This window comes from Diceros bicornis, chromosome 24, assembly GCF_020826845.1.
Source record: "Diceros bicornis minor isolate mBicDic1 chromosome 24, mDicBic1.mat.cur, whole genome shotgun sequence".
Classification (NCBI taxonomy): domain Eukaryota; kingdom Metazoa; phylum Chordata; class Mammalia; order Perissodactyla; family Rhinocerotidae; genus Diceros; species Diceros bicornis.
In genome coordinates, this window is record NC_080763.1 from 17,932,259 (window position 1) to 17,953,571 (window position 21,313).

At 38.2% G+C, this 21,313-nt stretch overlaps 1 protein-coding gene across 3 annotated transcripts in view; it reads left to right on the forward strand.

The window, feature by feature from the left end:
* Positions 1-21,313, forward strand: part of SLC39A9 (solute carrier family 39 member 9) — a 43,627-nt gene that overhangs the window by 16,170 nt on the left and 6,144 nt on the right. For 2 of the 3 annotated variants that reach the window (XM_058567202.1, XM_058567204.1), the window contains exons 2-4: positions 3,724-3,832; positions 12,646-12,843; positions 20,045-20,113. In XM_058567202.1, the coding sequence (XP_058423185.1) occupies positions 3,724-3,832; positions 12,646-12,843; positions 20,045-20,113 (376 nt within the window). The remainder of the gene's footprint in view (positions 1-3,723; positions 3,833-12,645; positions 12,844-20,044; positions 20,114-21,313) is intronic. The other variant, XM_058567203.1, reaches the window with a different exon arrangement.

A 21,313-nucleotide genomic window follows, 5' to 3' on the forward strand; every position in this document is an offset into this window, starting at 1 on the left:
GGTATCTCGTTGTAGTTTAAATTTGTGTTCCTGTTAATTAAATGATGTGGAACACCTTTTCATGGGCTTATTGGCCTTTCATATATCTTTTATGAAGTATCTGTTCAATGTTTTACCCGTTTTTTATTTATTTTTTTGTATGTATGTGTCTCTTATTGAGTTATAGAAGTTCTTTATATTTCAGATATAGGCCCTTTGTCAGTGTCTTAGGTTGGGTTCCCCAGAAAACACTCTGAGAAGGAGATTTGCATACAGAATGTTTATTGAGGAGTGCTCTTGGGAATAACAGCTGTGAAAGAATGAGCAGGATTAAGCAGATGGAGAAGTTGAACTGTAATTCAGTTGCAAGAGAGGCCTCAGTTTACCCCACAGCAGGCTCTGGAGCTGGATTGCCCTTCAGAGATGTCTTGAATTGAGGCAAGGGGATCGGGTTTTGTGCCTTCCTCCACACAAGCCAGTGGATTGGTCGTTGGGTGTGGACTGCCTTGGGAGAGGGAATATAACCTTAGGTTAGTCATTTCCCTTTGACCCAAGGTCAGTTCCTCAGAGGGACTCAGCTGTGAATCAGTAGGCAACACTGCCAGCTGCTGGGGGAGCAGGTGTCCTGGACCTGAAGGGGGCTGATGTGGACATTGTTGCCACAGCATCCACCACAGATATATATGTTGTGGGTATTTTCTTCCAGTATGTAGCTTATCTGTTCATTTTCTTTTTTTTTTTTTAATAATTTTATTTATTTTTCCCCCAAAGCCCCAGTGGATAATTGTATGTCATAGCTGTACATCCTTCTAGTTGCTGTACGTGGGACGCGGCCTCAGCATGGCCAGAGAAGCAGTGCGTGGGTGCGCGCCCGGGATGCGAACCCGGGCTGCCAATAGTGGGGCACGCGCACTTAACCGCTAAGCTGCGGGGCCGGCCCTTGTCTGTTCATTTTCTTAATGGATCAGCAAACATTTTAAATTCTGATGTTGAATTTTTTTCTCTTATGGTTTGTGTTTTTGTGTCCTCACTAAGAAATTTTGCCAACACCAAGATTGCAAAGATGTACTACATTTTCTTCTAGAAGGTTTTGGGTTTTAGGTTTTATATTTAGGTGTATAATCCATCAGGAATTAATTTTCATGTATGATGTGAGCTACGACCCAAGTAATTCTTGAGGGCAGTCAGCTCTTTCTCTTTTAGGTACATCCCTTCATCTCCCCTTCTCATCTCCCCTTAATTTGCAAAGCAGGGGCATCTTTCATTTCCATTTCCCAGAGTAGAGCCTGGTCAAAATGCTGACAGGACAGTCTTCTTCCCTAGCAATTGGTTCACTAGTTTGAATTGTGGAGTTCTGAAGCCAAGTCCCTAAAATGAAATGGTGTGCTCAGTCCAGTTCAGTTTTACCACTATTTTTGTCCTTCTTCAGGAGTAAAACTTTACATTCATGATTTTTTTTTTTAAACAAAGGCGACTTATGAATTGATTAGAGAGCAGGATGAAAAGATTAATTAATTACCATGTCACTTTACATAGAATAGAGCTGTTTTCCATTTGTGTTCTCCATGCTCTGACAGTTTGTCTCAAATGAATGCTGTGATTAGCAGTGCTTTAGTGAGTTTGGTAACTTGGAAAAGACAAAGACTCTTAGAATAGTTCAGTATTAAATATTAAAATAGTAACACCAGTTGTTTGGTGTCATTTTTCTGAAGTGCTTCAATCACTTTCTCCTATTACCTCCTGTATCTTCACAAGATATATAGAAATAGTTTATTTTACAGAAGAAAAGTTGAGGTGGTGAGTTGTTAACCAATTTGGACATGGAGTCAGTTCTATCTCCAAGCCAGTTCCTCAACACTGGATGCATTCAGAATACTCTCAGTTTGTGAGTAGCTAATAATGGCCAACCTGAATGTATGAAGGGCCAACCTGGCCTGTGTGCTAGGGATGCGGGGAATTCCCCTCTTGCTGTACAGCAAGTATTAGTTGGTGCTGACAATGCAGCTGTAGTTCCCCTGTTTTCATTAGAGACACAATGAGATAGAAATCCCTTCCTTCCTCCCAAACAAGGAGGGGGTGAGGTTTCAACCAGCCTGTCAGCTAAGAACCCATTTCCTATAGAGACAGTATGTGTGTGTGTATATATATACATATACAGACATATATATATACATATACACACATTCCCCCAGCCTCGTAGTCACACGTTCAGTAGTAATCAGTAATATCAGAGGTAATACAGCCGCTGTTATTTTGGCTAACCTCATAAAGGAAACTAAAACAGAAAAGTGACGTACATGATACACCACTAAATTACTGAAACTTTTTCATAGCAAAATACATAATTACCCCATTGTGGTTTTTAAGATCATTTTTCATGCTGCTAAGACTCCAGGAAGCCATATAGGTTTACACCACTGCTTCAAGAAATTTTGAAACATAATCTTTTATATGTTATGTGTCAGGAGGCACTCTCTCAAAGAAATCTGGGTAAAAAGAAAAAATTGGGATTAAGTTGGATTAAAACTCTAGATCCAAATTCATGGCATTGATTGTGATGGTGGTTTCACAGATGTATACTTACCTCCAAACACATCAAGTTGTATACATTAACTGTCTACAGCTTTTTGTATGTCAACCATGCCTTACAAGTCGTTTAAAAAAAACCCATAGAACATTTTAGTATTCAACTAAACATGTTTTTTTTCAAATTGTATGAGTAATACATGTTCATTGTAAATCAATTTTAAATGTTTTATAAATTATGTTATAAATTACATATTACATATTATGTTTATAAATTATAAAGTACAAAATCTGTTAATGTTTAATTTATACTTGTTCTACTTATATGTATACTTTTTATTACAAATATGAGATTATCAATACATATTGTTTGCCACCAGCTTTTTCCTCATAGCAATACATCATGACTTTCTATATCCATGTATAGATGTATATCGTAATTTTTGTGCTTTTTTTGTTGTTGTTGAGGAAGACTGGCCCTGAGCTAACATCCGCTGCCAATCCTCTTTTTGCTGAGGAAGACTAGCCCTGAGCTAACTTCTCTGCCCATCTTCCTCTATTTTTTGTATGTGGGACACCGCTGCAGCATGGCTTGATAAGCAATGTATATAGGTCTGCGCGCACGGGATCTGAACCTGCAAACCCCGGGCTGCCTAAGTGGAGCGTGCGAACTTAACCACTACACCACCGGGCTGGCCCCATATCGTAATTTTTAATGGCTGAGTGTTGTGGTACTGTGGTGAAGTATTATAGGTTATTCAGCCAATCTCCTTTCTTGAACCTTTAGGTTATTTTCAGGTTTGCACTCTTAATTAGTGCAGTGGTCGCCTTTGCATAGTTCGTTCTTTCTTAGGATGAATTTCTAGAAGTGAAATTGCTGGATCAAAGAATTCACATTTTTCAGGCTTTAAATCTGAATTGCCAAATTGTGGTCAGTTCACATTCCTTCCAGTCTTAGAAACTGTGCTCATTTCTCCCTATCGTGGATAGTAGACAAGTTTTCCCACATCGTTGCCAATCTGGTAACTTTAAAAATGGCATCTCCTCTTTTTAATTGGCATTCATTATTCATGAAGCTGACCCTTTTTCGTGTTCACTGGCCTTTGTAGATTTTGGTCTTACAAATGAGCAGCTCACAGTCTTGATTACAGGTACTTAAGAAACTTTTTTCCATTAATTCATCAATTTTTTCAGTAGTTTCTTACGTTTTCTTTCCAGGAGCGACTAAAGCTGGTGACTGTTTTGGGTGCCGGCCTTCTCTGTGGAACTGCACTGGCGGTCATCGTGCCTGAAGGAGTACACGCACTTTATGAAGATCTTCTTGAGGGTGAGAGCGAGAGAAGGGCCTTCTTTGAGACATGTTGTTGACATGGAGGGTTGAAAGGACAAGCTTAGTGGTATTTTTTCTGAACACGGTTTATGTTTGCCATAGAATTCTACCCAGAGAAGAGTTCTTAAAACATATTTTTTGACATCTTTGACACTGAACACATCCTTAGCAATTTGTGAATTGAATGCCCCAATTCAGGAATACCACTTAAGATTTATTTGCAATAACCCGTGAATTCCAGTCTTTGTATGATAGTCCTTTTTTAATGCCCACTCAAAAACTTCCCAAATCCTACATGATAGTGATTATATTTTTAGTGTTATTTAATTGAGAAAATATATACATTTGGATTCAAGGACTCTTTACTAGTAAACTTTGTAAATAATTGGTGAGGACCCCTGCAGTAAAGGATAACTAAAAAATTAAAGAGGTCTCTGCTGACCCTAATAACAACAAGCAGAGAACAGTATAGCTGTGTGGGAGTAAATACTGGACAGTGAGCTTGGTTCACTCACCTGCTAAATAATTTGATCCTTCACACTAGCTTGAAAGCATACTTGATTCAAATTTGTGACTCAGCAAAATCAGATTACTACTTGTCATGAAACTTCACAGATAACCTGTGAAGGATTGAAACCACAACTGTTAAATTGGTGAGCTGAATCTTCAAATACTGAGAGTCTACTGGACTTTACGAATAGTATAAAGAGGTAGGCACCTTCCAGATTTCTTACTAGATACAATATAATACAGTCATGTGCTGCATAACAACATTTCTGTCAGCAACAGACTGCATATATGAGGTGGTCCTATAGGATTAGTACCATATAGCCTAGGTGTATAGTAGGCTATACCATGTAGGTTTATGTAAGTATACTCTATGATGTTCGCACAATGACAGTTGCCTAACAATGCATTTCTCAGGACTTGTGCTTGTTGTTAAGCGACTCATGACTATGAATAGCTTTTCAGATCTCCGTAGAGTAAAAGAACTGTATCCTTCATCCAGAGTGATGATGCCCTTATGCCTGGGGCATGAATATGGGCATAATGGTGTTTGGTAGGCAGAGAGTGGTGGCAGATGGTATATTTAATGATTGTAGGGGTCTTATTGCAAAATAGGACAGAGGCTGAGAATTGGTCAACTTTAAGGGGAAAAAATAATAAATCAGGAGCCTTAAAGCAATAGTTTCCACTCTTTTTTGATCACACATCCTATTGGGAAAAAAAGATATATATGTACTATTGCACTGATTTACTGTGTACATTATAAAACACACTCCTAAAATAGAAAATTTTGGATTATGAGATTTAAAGTAAATGTGTATAGGTCAGTATTTTCTTTCAGATCTCAATGGATTGTCTTGAATTTTTCCAGGTATGATTATTCCACTGTAGAGATCACTATCTTGATATACTAGAAAATATTCACACCATGACTAAATAGACAGTTAAAATTTTTTTCTCATGGGCCAGCTCCGTGGCCTAGTGGTCAAGTTTAGTGTACTCTGCCTCAACAGCCCAGGTTCGGTGTCCGGGCCTGGAACCACACCACCTGTCAACGGCCATGCTGTGGCGGCGACCCACATACGAAATAGAGGAAGATTGGCACAGATGCTAGCTCAGGGTGAATCTTCCTCAGCAAAAAAAAAAAAAATTTCTAGGCTTTATAGCTAAGAAAGAACTATGGGTAGCAGTTGTTTTCTAAACTTGTCTGATAAAAGTTCATTAAGGGAGGGGTACATTTTAAAAGTATAGTTTTCTGGGGGCCGGCCTCGTGGCGTAGTGGTTAAGTTTGCATGCTCCGCTTCAGCAGCCCAGGGTTTGCAAGTTCGAATCCTGGGTGCAGACATAGGCACCCCTCATCAAGCCATGCTGTGGCGGCGTCCCACATACAAAATAGAGGAAGATGGGCACAGACGTTAGCTCAGAGGCAATCTTCCTCAGCAAAAAGAGGAGGATTGGCAACAGATGTTAGCTCAGGGCTAATCTTCCTCACCAAAAAAAAAAAAAAAAAAAAGTATAGTTTTCTGGCTCCCAACCTAGACTACAGAATCAAAATCTCCAGGGAAGGGGCCTGGGATTATCTATTTTTAACAAGTTGTCTAATGATTCTTATTAGACAAGTTTGGGAAACGCTGAGGTAGAGGAAAGAAGTGCTTCAGGTATAGTTTTTTTTTTTTTTTTTTCATTGAGGGAGATTGGCCCTGCACTAGCATCTGTTCCCAGTCTTCCTCTTTTTCTTTTCTTTTTTTTTTTTCTCCCCAAAGCCCCAGTACATAGTTGTGTATCATAGTTGTAGAGTTGTAGCTCTTCTATGTGGGATGCCGCCTCAGCATGGCTGGATGAGCAGTGTGTAGGTCTGCACCCAGGATCCTAACTGTTGAATCCCGGGCTGCTGAAGCAGACCACGAGAACTTAACCACTAGGCCACCAGACCAGCCCTGTGTTTGTTTTTTTAATAACAGTTTTATTGAGATATTCTTCATATAACATATTTCAGGTATAATTTTAAGGTTAAATTTAGCTACCATGTGTTGAGTTGTGTTCCTTTAATTTTCAGTTTTCTTGGTTTTGGCCAAAATAATTTTGTGAACTCATTTGAAAACAGATACAATGGGCTTTATAAACCTGCTTTTCTCAAAATAATCATTTGGGTCTCTTTAACCTTTCATCATGGATTAGTCTCCAACTCTAAGCTATTATTTAAACTTTTTTTTTTTTAATTTTCATTTATATATTTTGTACTCACTCTTTTTATTGTACACATCTGTGAGTTTTGACAAATGCAAAGTCATGTTATCACCACTGCAATCGAAATACAAAACAGTTCCATCACACCAAAAACATTCCCTCACACTGCCCTTTTGTAGTCAAACCTTTCCCCCACCCCAGCCTGTGGCAATCACTGATCTGTCCTTATAGTTTTGCCTTTTCTGAATGTCATGTAAATGAAATCTTGTAGCCTTTGGCTCTGGCTTCTTCACTTAGTATATTGCATTTGAGAGTCATCATATTGTTCTGTGTATCAGTGGTTTGTACCTATTTAATTCTGAGTAGTGTTCCATTGTTTGGATGAACCACAATTTGTTTATTCCTTCCCCAGTTAAAAAGACATATGGGTTGTTTCCAGTTTTGGTAATTATAAATAGTCACTATAAACATTTTGTGTACAGGTTTTTGTGTGAACATGAGTTTTTATTTCTTTTGCATGTTTATAAATAGAATTGCCAGGTCATATAGGTAAGCGTGTGTTTAACTTCATAAGAAATTGCCAAGCTTGTTTCCAAAGTGGCTGTCCAGTTTTGCATTCCCATCAATAGTGTATGAGAATTCTAGTTGATTTCTCTTCCTTGTCAGCACTTTGTGTTGTCTGTTTTGTTAGTTTTTATTTGTTATTCTAATAGGTGAATAGTGGTATCTCATTGTGGTTTTAATTTGCAGTTTCCTAATGGCTAATAATGTCCAATATCTTTTTCTGTGTTTGATTGCCATTGTTATGTCTTCTTTGGTAATACCAGATCTTTTACCCATTTTTTAAATTGAGTGTTCTTATTATTGTATTTGGAGAGTTCTTCATATATTCTGCATACAAGTGCTTTATCAGATGTGTGATCTGCAAATATTTTCTCCTAGTCTATGGCTTATCTTTTTATTCTCTTAACAGTATCTTTCACAGAGTAGTTTTTAATTTTGATGAAGTCCAATTTATCAATTCTTTCTTTCATGAACTGTGCTCTGGTGTCATATCCAAAATTACCATAACTTCTGAAATGAAATGCTACGTAAAAAATTATAGAAATGAAGGCCATTTTTTGCCTTCAGTATCTAACTGTTGAGTATTTACTAGATTTCTGGCCTTATATTGATTTTTAGCAGTTCAGAGATCTAAGATATAGCCCCTGCCTTCAAGAATTCACAGGCAGGGCTGCCCCCGTGGCACAAGCGGTTAAGTGCGTGCGCTCCACTTTGGCGGCCCAGGGTTCACAGGCCCGGATCCCGGGCGTGCACCGACACACTGCTTGTCGAGCCATGCTGTGGTGGCGTCCCATATAAAGTAGAGGAAGATGGGCACGGATGTTAGCCCAGGGCCAGTCTTCCTCAAGAAAAAAAGAGGAGGATTGGCATCGGATGTTAATTTAGGGCTAGTCCTCCTCACAAAAAAATAAATTAAAAAAAAAAAGAATTCACAGGCAATGGAAAATGAACAAATTAACAATCAATGACAGCAGGGGTTGGCAAATTTTTTCTGTAAAGAGCCAGATTAAATATTTTAGGCTTTGTGGGCCGTATGGTTTCTGTTGCAATTACTCAACTCTGCTGTCGTAGCATAAAAGCAGCCATAGACAATCTGTGAACAAATGAGCATGGCCGTGTTCCAATGCAGCTTTTATTTACAAAAGCAGGCACCAGCCCTTGTATTGTAGTTTGCTGATGTCTGAGTTATGATATAGTAAGATAAGACCTATGTTAGAGAAATATCCAGTGTGCTATGTATACGTGAGGGGAGGAGGACACAGCAAATCTCAAGGAGGAGGGGACTTATGAGCTGAGTCTTGAAGGACAAAGTGTTAGCCAGGAGAAGCAGCATGGAAGGCCCATGCATTCATTAATTCATGCAGAGTGTAGGCAGAGACAGGTATGGGAGCTCAGTTTGTTAAGTGTTAAGTGGATGGCTCGTTAAAAGGTAATCATTCAAATCCTCTCCAATAGCATCTTTATAAATAGCACTGAATATTGTAGCTACCTAAATTATGTGATTTATTTCACACGGGTAGCTTCTTAACATCTATAAATGTGAAAGATTAAATCGTGGTTTTATATATTAAAATGGAAGCATACCCGAAATTGCCTTATCTTTAGAGCAAATCACGTGTTTTACTTCATTTATTTCACATTCTTAAGGCCATGCTAAACTATTCTCCAGCGCACAAAGACGACCTACTTGAAAAATGATGAGTTCTACCATTTCAGTATTGCACATCAGAGTACTGCATTTGAAGTTTATTGATTTTTATTGAAATATTGCATACAAAAAAGTATATGTCATACACACAGGAAAGCACACATATTGGCAGTGTATAGCTCAATGATTTTTCACAAACTAAACACACTTATGTTAGCATGAGGTTACATTTTAATTGTCCAACATTACTGATTCAAGATTCTTAGATTGCTTCTCTCTTAAATTTAATTATGTTTCATCTCTGAGCTTTCAATCAATTCTTTGACTTAAAATCCTTACTGCTGACAGTTTTGCTTGTGTAAGGGACTGGGTGGGTACATACAACTTGCCCACTTTTTTCTCCTGACCTGTCTCGCATTCACCTGTCCTTAGTTGACCACTGCAGCCTAGACTTCTAATTTCCAGAATATGCCCCTTGTTCCAAAATCATCTATTTTGTCCTCTGAGTCTCTCTATACCTCCACTAGTGCTGTCAAACTGAAGGTAGTAGCAACTCAGTGGGTCTTGAAATAAATTTAGTAAGTTAGACTTGTGATCAGCATTTAAAAAAGAGGGAGGAACAAAGACAGAGAAAGAGATAGACAAATGGAAGAGTGCATTGTAACCATTGTAAGGTTAAGTACTATTTTGTGAAAGTTTTTTTAGTTTTTCAAATATATATGTGTTTACTAGATCATGATATAAAATTTATTTTTTGCTATGAGTCATGCTTTTAAAAGTTTAAAAAACATTGTCGTAAATCTCATTTCAGCAATTTCAAAAGCTGCTTAACATTAACATCAGAATAACTACTGATATTCATAGCCCTTGTTTAAATTTAAAAAGTGAACATTTATTTGCTGAAGGATATCTTATCTCTTAGAGAAGTACTCCATCTCATTTTAAGATGCCAGTGTAACTCAGAGATATTACGAGAAAAAAGTTACAGGCAGATATCCCTCATGAATATAGATGCAGCAGTCCTTTACCAAATATTAGCAAATTGAATCCAGAAATATATAGAAAGGATAATACATTTTGACCAAATGAAGTTTATCCCAGGAATGCAAAACAGGGGTTGGATTAATATCCAAAAACCAGTTTAATTTATTATATTAATCAAATAAAGTAGAAAAACCATTTGATCATCCTTAACAGGTACAGAAAAGCATTTGACAAAATTAAACTCCCATTCATTAAAAAATTATCAGCAAACTAGGAAAGAAACTTCCTTACTGAGAAAGGGCATATTTGAAAAACCTGCGGATAAGATGCCTAACATTGGGAACAAAGCAATCCTGTCTCCTCTCAGCCTCTTATATTTAACGTTATCCTTGGGGTGCTAGGCAGCTTCTAGCCTGCAATAAGGCCAGAAAAAGAAAGAAAAGGCATAAAGATTGGAAAGAAGTCAAACTGTCTGTTTGCAGATGACATGATCATGTATGTAAAAATGGTTAAAATTTAAAAGCCTCACAAATATCAAATGGTATGGAGCAACTAGTACTCTCATACATTGCTGTTGGATATGTAAAATGGTACAACCACTTTGGAAAACAGTTTGACAGTTTTTTATAAAGTTAGACATACACACAACCCATCAATTCTGATCCTAGGTATTTACCCCAGGGAAAAGAAAATGTTATCCACAGAAAAACTTGTACCTGAATGCTCACAGCAGCTTTATTTATAGTAGACCAAAATTGGAAATAACCCAAATGTCCATCACCAGGTAAAAGGATAAACAAATTGTAACGTGTCCATACAGTGGAACACCACTCAGCAAAAAGAGGAACAAACTACTGATACACGCAAAGCATTAGATTTCAAAACATTGTGCTGAGCAAAAGAAGCCTGACACAAAAGAGTACATATTGTGTGATTCCGTTTATGTGAAATCCTAGAACAGGGAAAAGTCTCTGGGGACAAAAAGCACGAGTGCCTGCCTGGGACCGGGAGTGATGTATTGACTTCAGAGAAACACAGGAGAACTTTTCTGGGATATTTAAATATACTATATGTCGACCTTGGTAGTAGTTACTAGAGTTTTTACATTTGTGAAAACTCGTTGTGTTTTATTTTATGTAAATTATACCTCAATAAAGTTGATTTTTCTTTTTTAAAAAGAGAGATTTAGACATTTAACTAAAAAACAAGTAAAGGAAATTACTATTAGAAAAAATCTTCAGATGAAAAAATTCCTTTGGGATGATGAAAAGTTCTGGAGATGAACGATGGTGATGGTTGCAGAACAATATGAATGTACTTAATGCCACAGAACTGTACACTTAAAAATGGTTAAAATGGTAAGTGAATTTTGTTATGTATATTTTACCACATTAAAAGTAGGTTAGAAAAAAAAAGCTATGAAAACAAAAAATCTGTCAAGAATTAGAAAAATATATGAGTTTTTATTATCTTCGGATGACACGTGCTTTCTGCCCCTCAAAAATGACTTTCAAAAAATTAAGGCAGAGTCTAAAATATTACAACAGGCTTGTGCAATTTCTTTGGTCAAAGGTTAAAAAAATGTTTAATTATAGACATTAAATGTCTAGTATGTTAGCCTCTATTCATGAAACACGGCAAAGATAAGAATTATGGCCTAGGGCCGGCCCCGTGGCTTAGCGGTTGAGTGCGCATGCTCTGCTAGTGGCGGCCTGGGTTTGGATCCCGGGTGCACACCGACTCACCGCTTCTCCGGCCATGCTGAGGCCACGTCCCACATACAGCAACTAGAAGGATGTGCAACTAGGACATACAACTATCTACTGGGGCTTTAGGGGGGAAAAAAAGGAGGAGGATTCGTAATAGATGTTAGCTCAGAGCCAGTCTTCCTCAGCAAAAAGAGGAGGATTAGCACAGATGTTAGCTGAGGGCTGATCCTCCTCACAAAAAAAAAAAAAAAAGAATTATGGCCTTGAAGCATTTATGCTTTGAGTGTCAGATATGTAAAATATAGACTAGTAGTATTACCTGGCCAGGTATCATTTACTGTTATTCAGAGTCTCCCAACAGTCATGATATTTTTAGAACTGAATTTAGACTGAAGGATGTGCCTCTTTTAAACTGCACTGCCTTTTTGGTTTCTAATTAGTGATTGCCGCCTGGTATTTTTTAAAGCTAAAAATTTTATACTCAATTTGCTCTTTTTTTTTTTTAATTTTACTCATTTATTTATTTCCCCCCCAAAGCCCCAGTAGATAGTTGTATGTCATAGCTGCACATCCTTCTAGTTGCTGTATGTGGGACACGGCCTCAGCATGGCCGGAGAAGCGGTTCCTCGGTGCGCGCCCGGGATCCGAACCTGGGCCACCAGCAGCAGAGCGAGTGCACCTAACCGCTAAGCCACGGGGCCGACCCTCAATTTGCTCTTTATTTGCAATTTTTCTATAAACCTAGGTGTAAAAAACTAAATGAATTTGTTTGTAATTATTTTCATTGTTACTGTTCTTCATTTGCCTATTTTCATTAGAATAAAACTTACTGCAGTTTCTGATAAGATTGGCGTGAATTTCTCAGCCAGAAAGGAGGATTTGGGGATAATATCCCCTGGGAATTTGCTTGTTTTCCCCTGTTTCCCCTAAAATCCCCTGTTTTCTTGCTTGGTGATTTGCTTCCACTTCCTAGGTTGCGGGAATAACAGGCAGTTAAAAGGTCCGCATGCCAAAAGCAGAAGACACTTGGGAATTTTTTCATCATGAACTTTAAGTTAAAGGAGTTTGTGATTGGCTGGATTACAGTATATGAAGTGGATGTCTTTGCAGTAAAGTGAATAGAGCTTGAGATACAAAAGAATGGAAGCTTCTACATGAAGATGTTTAAGGGGGAAAACGCATTTTTCTCTTTATGGTTCGCTCTACTTTAGGAAAACATCACCAAGCAAGTGAAACACAGAATGTGATTGCATCAGACAAAGCAGCAGAAATACCAGTTGCCCATGAACATGAGCACAGCCATGACCACACACAGCTGCATGCCTACATTGGTGTTTCCCTCGTACTGGGCTTTGTTTTCATGTTGCTGGTGGACCAGATTGGCAGCTCCCATGTGCATTCTACTGATGGTAAGTGGTTCCAAGGTTTTTTGGGCAGTACAATAAATTTGCAGTTTAGAAAGTCACAAATGATAACATAATTCAGTATATGTCAATGGCCTTATTTAGTGCTGAAACTCTTGTCTGTCTCAGGTTCCGTTGAACATTTTATTCAGTTGGGGGACCTAGTGAGTTGTGACTTGTGGCACAAGGGAGTGTTGATTGGGTTATTACCCTGGTTATCTTAAGGCTGTTGGCATTTGGTTGAGAGTCTAGGGCAGAAGTTCTTAACCCTTTTTGTGCCATGGAGCCCGTAGGTAGTTAGCCTAGGGGCCTTTCATTGGAATACTGTTTTTAAATGTGTAAAGCATAATGCATAGGATTACAGAGAACACCAATTATGAAATAAAGTTACCAAAACATTAAAACAAATTTGTGATATGGTAGTGTATATCTTCTTTATCAGTGAATTAAATAATGAGATGATATATTTAAATCATAAGCAAAGTAAAGTTAAATTTTTTTAGGACATCAGTATGATAGCTGTTGTTGCTTAGCTTGACTGAGAACATTAAATTGTAACATGGGCTTTAACAAGGCAACAGAGGGTCAAGTTGACCAGCCAGTTGATTTGGATTTTTGTTTTGATGGTAACTAGTGTAGAAAATCCTGATTCACAAAGATATTTTCTTATATATACTTAAACACATTCCTAGCTTGCTTTCCAAGGAAAGATAAGCTTCTCCCAAGGACAATTAGAATTCTCCAAGACTTTTTAAATTTAACTCTAGTCATATTAACTTCTTTGTCTTAAAATCAATGAATTCATCTTTGGCTAGGTCAACATCTTTGATATGGTTTATATTAAATAAAAAAGGATGCTGATCCATGACATAACTTTGATGCCATAGTGATAGAAACAAATTTGAAAGAGTTCTACTAGACATAGGGGTTTATAGATATCTGTTTTCAAATACATTGATGGAGAATTTTGCAGATAGGAACTACTGGAAAACAGCACAGATATCTTGGTCCCAGTGGGAGATCCCATGACTTACACTGTTTGGTGGCTGAATGACTGTGAGGTGCAGAGTTGCCTGATAATTGCCTAGCTCCATCAGATGAGTGTCTACAGGCTGGAAGACTAATCATGCAGTGTGGCAGCACTTCTATAAGCCCTTAATTTAAAGTAGCGATGAGTGACAGTAATAATCTATCTGTATTAAGATATCTAAAATGTTTAACTGTAAAATGATAGGAAATTATCTGGCTTCTATTGGCAATAAAGTGTAGGTAGTGCTAATATTACTTGTGGTTTGTTGTCTACATTCATAATTAAAGGAAGTGCTAAATTTCAGTTAGAGGTTAGTAAAAATAAAAATGCGTTTTTTGTCCAAGTTAAGGTCACAAACAAACCTTGCATTCTACCTGTGTTCTCCTGTGTGGACCTCAAGTTAAGAATCCTTGATCTACAAAAAAAGTCTGTAGAAAAGGAGGCAAAAGACATGAATAGATAGTTCCTAAAAAGATATAAAAATGGTCCTTAAACTTAGGAAAAGATATTCAGTTTAACTTAAAATAAGAATGCCAGGGCCAGCCCTGGTGGCCTAGTGGTCAAGTTCAGCGCACTCCGCTTCGGCAGCCCAAGTTTGGTTCCCAGGCGTGGACCTACACTACTCGTCTGTTAGGAGTCATGCTGTGGCAGTGGCCCACATAAAAAAAGAGGAAGATTGGCAACGGGTGTTAGCTCAGGGCAAATCTTCCTCAGCAGAAAAAAAAAGAAAGAATGCCTATCAAAATTCCTCTTAGATGCCATTTCTCACCTGTCAGGCAAAAATTCAAAAGCTTGATAATACACTCTATTGGCAAAGCTATGGTGAAAGAGACACTCTCATATATTGCTCTGGGAATGCAAAATGGTAAAGCCCCTGTGGAGGGGAATTTGATAATATCTAACAAAAACTACATGTGTATTTACCCTTTGACAGAAAAATCTCACTTCTAGGAATTTACTCTGATAATATGGCTCCAATATGAAAATACATATGCACAAGACTTTTCAGTGCAGCATTATTTATCATTGTAAAACCACTTTAATGTCCAGTCATGGAAATTGGTTGAATGAACTGTGATGTGTACATACAGTGGAGTTCTGTGTAGCTATGAAAAAGAATGAGGAATCAGATCTTGGTGAACTGAGAGGGAGAGATTTTTAGGAAATATTGTTAAGTGAAAAAAAAGCAAAAATATAAGTAAGCATCTATCATATACTGTTTCGTGTAAGAAAGAAGGAGAAATAAGAAAACATATATATATCGATCTGCTTATCTTTACAAAAAAGAAACATTAGAAGGATCAGCTAGAAAACAAAGTTGGTTGCCTGTAAGTGGTGGGGAAGGCTTGGGGCTATGATTGGGCAGAAGGGTTTTAGGAGGGCGTGACACTTCCCGGGGATGCCTTTTTGATATAGCTTTGACTTTTGGACACATATTAATATTCTCCATATTCAAAAAATAAAATGAAATCGACAAGGATGGGGAAGGTAACTGAAACAGATGAACTGTATTTCAAACATATAGTACAATCATACTGAAGGGGATTTAAAAAAACAACTAATTCAAGTAACTTACGAATGTAGTATTTGACTGTGTACCTTTAGTCTTGGGTGGGGTTGTGGGAGAAACATAAACAAATACTGAATTCTTTTTAATAGGCCTTGCTTTTTGTACTGGTATGGGCAAAACAATTAAACTGTTTTAGATGTACTATAGGACTGAGCAAATGAGTCAATGTGTTGATGTTGGCAGAACCACAGTTCTCGCTGTGGAATGAGGGACATACAAATATGCAACGGGAGAGGGCAAGAAAGATCCCCGGTAGGGATGGGTTGGAATTGGAGCTATTGGATTCATGATTTCTAAAATGTATATGTGTACATATATACATGTGTGTGTATGTATCCATATATGTATGTCCTAGCCCTGTCTGCGGAGAGGGCCTAGAAGTAAAGACACTCCACTAGCACCCATTATACCAGGGCTCTTTGGAGAAATGGCTGATTCCAGGACAGGGGCAGAGTAAGTACAAAATGAGCTTGGAACATCTATTGCTCAAAAAAAAGTAGGAAGGAAGGAAGAAGATGGAAACATGTCACAGGATATAAGAACCAACTTGAAGGAGTTCCCACTGGCCAGATCTAGGACAATTTGAGCACCAAAATAATTAGAAATAGTGATGAAGTATAAACCATTGAAAAAATGGGAATCGATGAGCACATCCACACGAGAGAGAGAGAGAGAGAGAGAGAGAAAGATAAAAGAAAAAAGGAGGGCCCTTGCTTACAGTAGAAAGCTAAATGCCAACTGGTAAATGTGGAAAGAATTCTGGAGTTAGAAAATTGTTTTTGAAACATTCATAGTAAAAATTGGCTCAGGCAAGAATATCAATAGATATTAGGACATTATAAGATAAAGAACATCAATAGATGTTAAATCTAGGCAGTAAATTTTGATTTGCTTATTAGTTCCAAGGGAAAAAGAAGTAACTAAATGAAGAAATCAGACAGTGTCTTGACCAGATGATCATCATTGGCCTTCAGCTTTCGGTGTGGGAAAGTAAGTTCCTATCAGACCAGCCTCCTTAGAGATAACTATAAACTCTGGACAAAATTTAAAAAACCACTACCTAAAGATACGGAGGGTGACCTAAAGCAGGCAAATTCTGGAGGGGAGTTAGTACCTGGAACAGGGTGAGTTTCCTATTTTTACTGCTTTTAGCAGTCAGTTCCCTGTGGGTTAACTAAAACTCTAATAGAAAACTCAGTCTTTGTGGACTGAGGAACCAGAAGACTGAGTTCAGTGTAACTACTGGCAAGTGAGGAAAGAATCTTAGAAAGGATAGGGACAGAGAAATGCAGCCCCAAATTCTGTGTATAAATGCTGCGGAAGTCTCTGGCCGAGCCCTGAACCATGCTTTCGTGGGCAGACTCCAGGCAGCTCAGTTAAAGATAAAAGAACCAAACAGATTTGAGCAGCTGCCCAAAAAACAAGAGTTTACCATTTGAGCCAAACCAAATTACTTAAAGCAAAACAAAAAATCAACACTCTTTGGAGGACTGTAAGAGAATCCAGAGTATCCGTAAGATAACGTTCACAATGTCCAGCATATAATCCAAAATTCACACTACCAAGTGAGCCGCAGATGTGCCTCTAGATGTGATATCCTGAGAAGTGTCGCCTATGTAGTATTCCATCCGAGAAGGCGACACATCAGACAAACCCAAAAGGAAGGATCATTCTATTAAAAAACAGGAAAGGCACAGAGAGGGCAATAGATTCTTCCAAGATATCAATGTTACTAAAGTCAAAGGCAGAGAAAATGTTCCAGATTAAAGGAGACTAAAGAGATACAACCTAAGTGGAATATATGATCTTAAACTGGATCCTTGCTGGATAGGAAAACTGCTCTGAAAGACATTCTGGGCAATTGAGAAAACTGGAATATGCAAGAAAGATTAGAAAAAAGCATCAGTGTTAAATTTGCTGAAGTTGATAACTGTACTGTGATTATATAAGGAAATATCCTTTTTCTTAGGAAATACACACTGAAGTTATCTAGGGGTAAAGAGTTATGATGTAGGCAACTTATTCTTAAATGGTACAGAAGAAAAAGATGTATGTATATGTGTTTGTGTGGTGTGGATGGAGGAAGAAAGCATGAGGACAAATGATAAAGTAAATGGGGTAAAATATTATATACACTAGGTCATTCTGAGAAAAGGGTATATGAATGTTTTTTGAACTATTCTTGCAACTTTTTGGAAAATTTGAAATTACTTCCAAATAAAAAAGGTTTAAAAAAAATCATGGAATTAAACTTAAACAAAACAAAAAATACCCTTGCTATAGAAAGGTTTTTAATCTCCTTGCATTTACTATTTCTTTTCAATTTTTTTCCATAGACTTTTTTTTTTACTAATAAAGTCTTATCTTAGAAAATTGATTTAGAAGTAAAAGGTTATATTCCTGTGCTTTATTCCAAATAGCAAATGAGGGCCGGCTCCGTGGCTTAGCGGTTAAGTGCGCGCGCTCTGATGCTGACGGCCCGGGTTCGGATCCCGGGCGCGCCCCAGGGCACCACTTCTCCGACCAACCCGAGGCCGAGTCCCACGTACAGCAACTGGAAGGATGTGAACTTATGACATACAACTATCTACTGGGGTAGCTTTGGGGGGAAAAAAATGAATAAATAAAATCTTAAAAAAAAAAAAAAAAAACAAATAGCAAATGAGTAGCACCCTCTGTTGGATGATACCTGACTCCAGCTGCTTTACATGGTTGCCCACAGTGGCCTCTGTGACATTTTTCTTTCGATTCTTGCCAGTGTCCATTTAAAATGCATTTATAGGCCCATTAGTGTCCTGTAATCCTATACAAAGAATTAAATGTAGCGTGTGTTCCTTTATGCTTCCTCCTGTTTTGTCTCTGAGGTCACTGTTTTTGCTGGCTTTCATGTATCTGATGACCGGGCTTTACCTATTATCTGCAGGCTTTTATGTATTATTAAGTATCAGTAAAAGTTAATTCATGTATTAAATTTATTCTGAAGTATAGTTTTTTCTTACAGATTTATAAAAACTGTGTTTTAATTTTAAAGCCTCTAATTTTTACTTAGGGGGTTCTTGTAACTAGACCACAAGACTGTATATAAAGAAAGCCAAAACAAGCTTGTCGCACAGTGTAATATGATTGTTCTTCCCAGTTTGGGGAGATATTGAAATATTTGTTGTCTCAGAGCAATTAGGCGCTTTCCTGTCCCTTCCTTGCAGTGTTTTAATTAGAAGATAAATTTTATTAGTAAAAAGATAACATGTTGCTTTACTTGTGTACACTTTTTCCATTGTAAACCATTCCTTCTGTGCGCTGGGCTCCTCAAGAAGATGAAATCCCTCAGAGTTTATTTGACTAATGTCCATCTGTCATTTCACCTGGCATTTTGATGTCCACATCTTTTAACTTTACATTGTTTGGACATTATTCACTTGCTTGTATATTTCTTATGATAGCTGTAACAGTCATGAAATACAGATAAATACCAACTTTTTTCACTCTCCAACAAGAATTGATTAAGCAACTATTGGGTGCCCAGTCCTGTGCTACATTCCGGAAGACATGTAAAAAAGAAATAGAAAGAAGTAGAAAATGTAATTCTGTATAGTTTACAGTCAATTGGGAGATATAAGACATATTTAAGTGAAAACAGTTTTATATATCTAAGGTGGTGATACAGAAGAAACCTTGAAGTAGCATGTAGAGACTGCACAGAGAGCTCTCCATTCCTAGGCAAGGGGAGAGTTGTTTTGAGCTGGAATTAATCTTTGATTCTTTCTTGAGGGAAGTGGTCCTAGAATTAGACTTTAAACAAAATGTCTAGGTTTTGGATTGATGAGCTGAGAAGTTCAGTACATGCCAAGAATTAGGAGTGAGGAGATTTGGGGAAAGGAGAATGAGAATGTTTTGTTAGAGGATGTTAGAGAAACTGGTTTAACTGGACTGGATGGTGAGAAAAAAGATGATACCTGTTGATAAAGCACTTAAGAACCTACTGAATAGAGCCGTTTGGACTGAATTTGAAAAGCAGCAGATTCTTAACTAGTTAACTGACACATCAAAAGGGTGGCAATTCAGGAAGATGACTGTGACAAGGCTGTGTAAGGTGAGTTTGAGTAGGAAGAAAAGAGAGTAAAGGGAAACGAGTTGGGAGCCTACTGCTAATTAAGGTTTGAGTTGGTGAAAATTTAGGTTAGGATGGTGGCAATAAAATGGAAAAGGGGAAACGTGACGGACATTTTGATGTTAGAATAAAGATAAAGTTGCAGGAGGCTGGGGAAGAGGAGCAGGTAGACAGTGACAATTAGATTGGTCTGGAGAGAAGCAGTGAGAGGCCACAGAGCACATTCCATGGAGAGGTTGAGGGTTAAGGGGCGTGAGGCAGTTGGGGGTTACATATGGTTTTTTCAGGGAAGGCTGGATCAAATGAGGAGTTCCCTCCTGCCCACTCTTCAGGACAGGGGACTCTTAGTGTTTGAAGCAGAAAAAAACAAGACTGTAGGGAGAAAAATAATGATCTGCTACTTTAAGAGCTTTTGAAGAATTCTTCCACCTCTAGGTAGGGGTTCTAACAGTTTCTATTTCACATTGCTTAATGGCTGACTTGCTTATTTTTGCTACAGATCCAGAGACAGCAAGGCCTAGCAATTCCAAAATCACCACCACGCTGGGTCTGGTCGTCCATGCTGCAGGTAGGCCTGGATCGCAGTGGAACCCTTCTTTTCTGTCACACAGTCAGGGGTTTAGTGTTCACATCACAGGGACCATCCACATGAAATGCTCTCGGGCTGGCCTGGAGGACAGGGTTGCTTAATAAAGTCCTCGAACACAAGTATAAGCTCTGGCATACTCAGTGTCAGGTCAGGGGTTTGCAAGCTCAGGATGATTTTTGTATTGTTTTTTTTTAAATTTTTTTTTTGTGTATGTGAGGAAGATTAGCCCTGAGCTAACATCCGATGCCAATCCTCCTCTTTCTGCTGAGGAAGATTTGCCCTGGGCTAACATCCATGCCTATCTTCCTCTACTTTATATGGGACGCTGCCACAGCGCAGCTTGACAAGCGGTGCGTCGGTGCGCGCCCGGGATCCAAACCTGGGAGCCCCCGGCCGCCGAAGCAGAGTGCACGCACTTAACCACTACGCCACTGGGCCAGCCCCTGATTTTTGTATTTTTTAATGGATGAAAAAAAAGACTATGTTGTGGCACATGAAAATAACTTGAAATTCAAATTTCGGCATCTATACAGTTTTATTGGAACACAGCCATGCCCACTTGTTTAACTATTATCTGTGGCTGCTTTTGCACAATAATGGCAGAGTCGAGTAGTTGCAAGAGAGCAAATAGCCTACAAAGCCTAAAATATTTCCTATCTGGCCCTTTAAAAAAAAAGTTTGCTGACCTCTGCCCTAGAATCTCATCTGGAAAAGAGCCTCGGCACTTTTGTACTGACCAGCCCTGCTGCCCAGTATATACTCAAAGTACTAATTGAGGCAGAGATAGGCTGTAGAAGGCAGAAGTCTTAGCGTTGCTGATTGGGCATGCCCTAGAATCATAACTCATTTATGCCAAGTCCTAGTGTCTTTATTTTGCTTTTTCATCTACAAGATTCAGAGATGCTTCCTTTGAAATTCTTTGTTATTACAATTTGATTTATTAATCAGTGGATTTTTGAACATCATATGTTTTCCAGTAACAACAACAACAATAGTAGCTGACATATTGAATATTCTGGGCCAGGTGCTGAACTCTTTACATACATTATCTCATTTAACCCTCATGAAAACCCTAAGAATACATACTTTATTGAACCCATTTTAGAGATGAGGAGGCTGAGGTTCAGAAATGTTAAGTAACCTTCCCAAAGTCAAATCCAGCTCCACCCGACTCTAAAG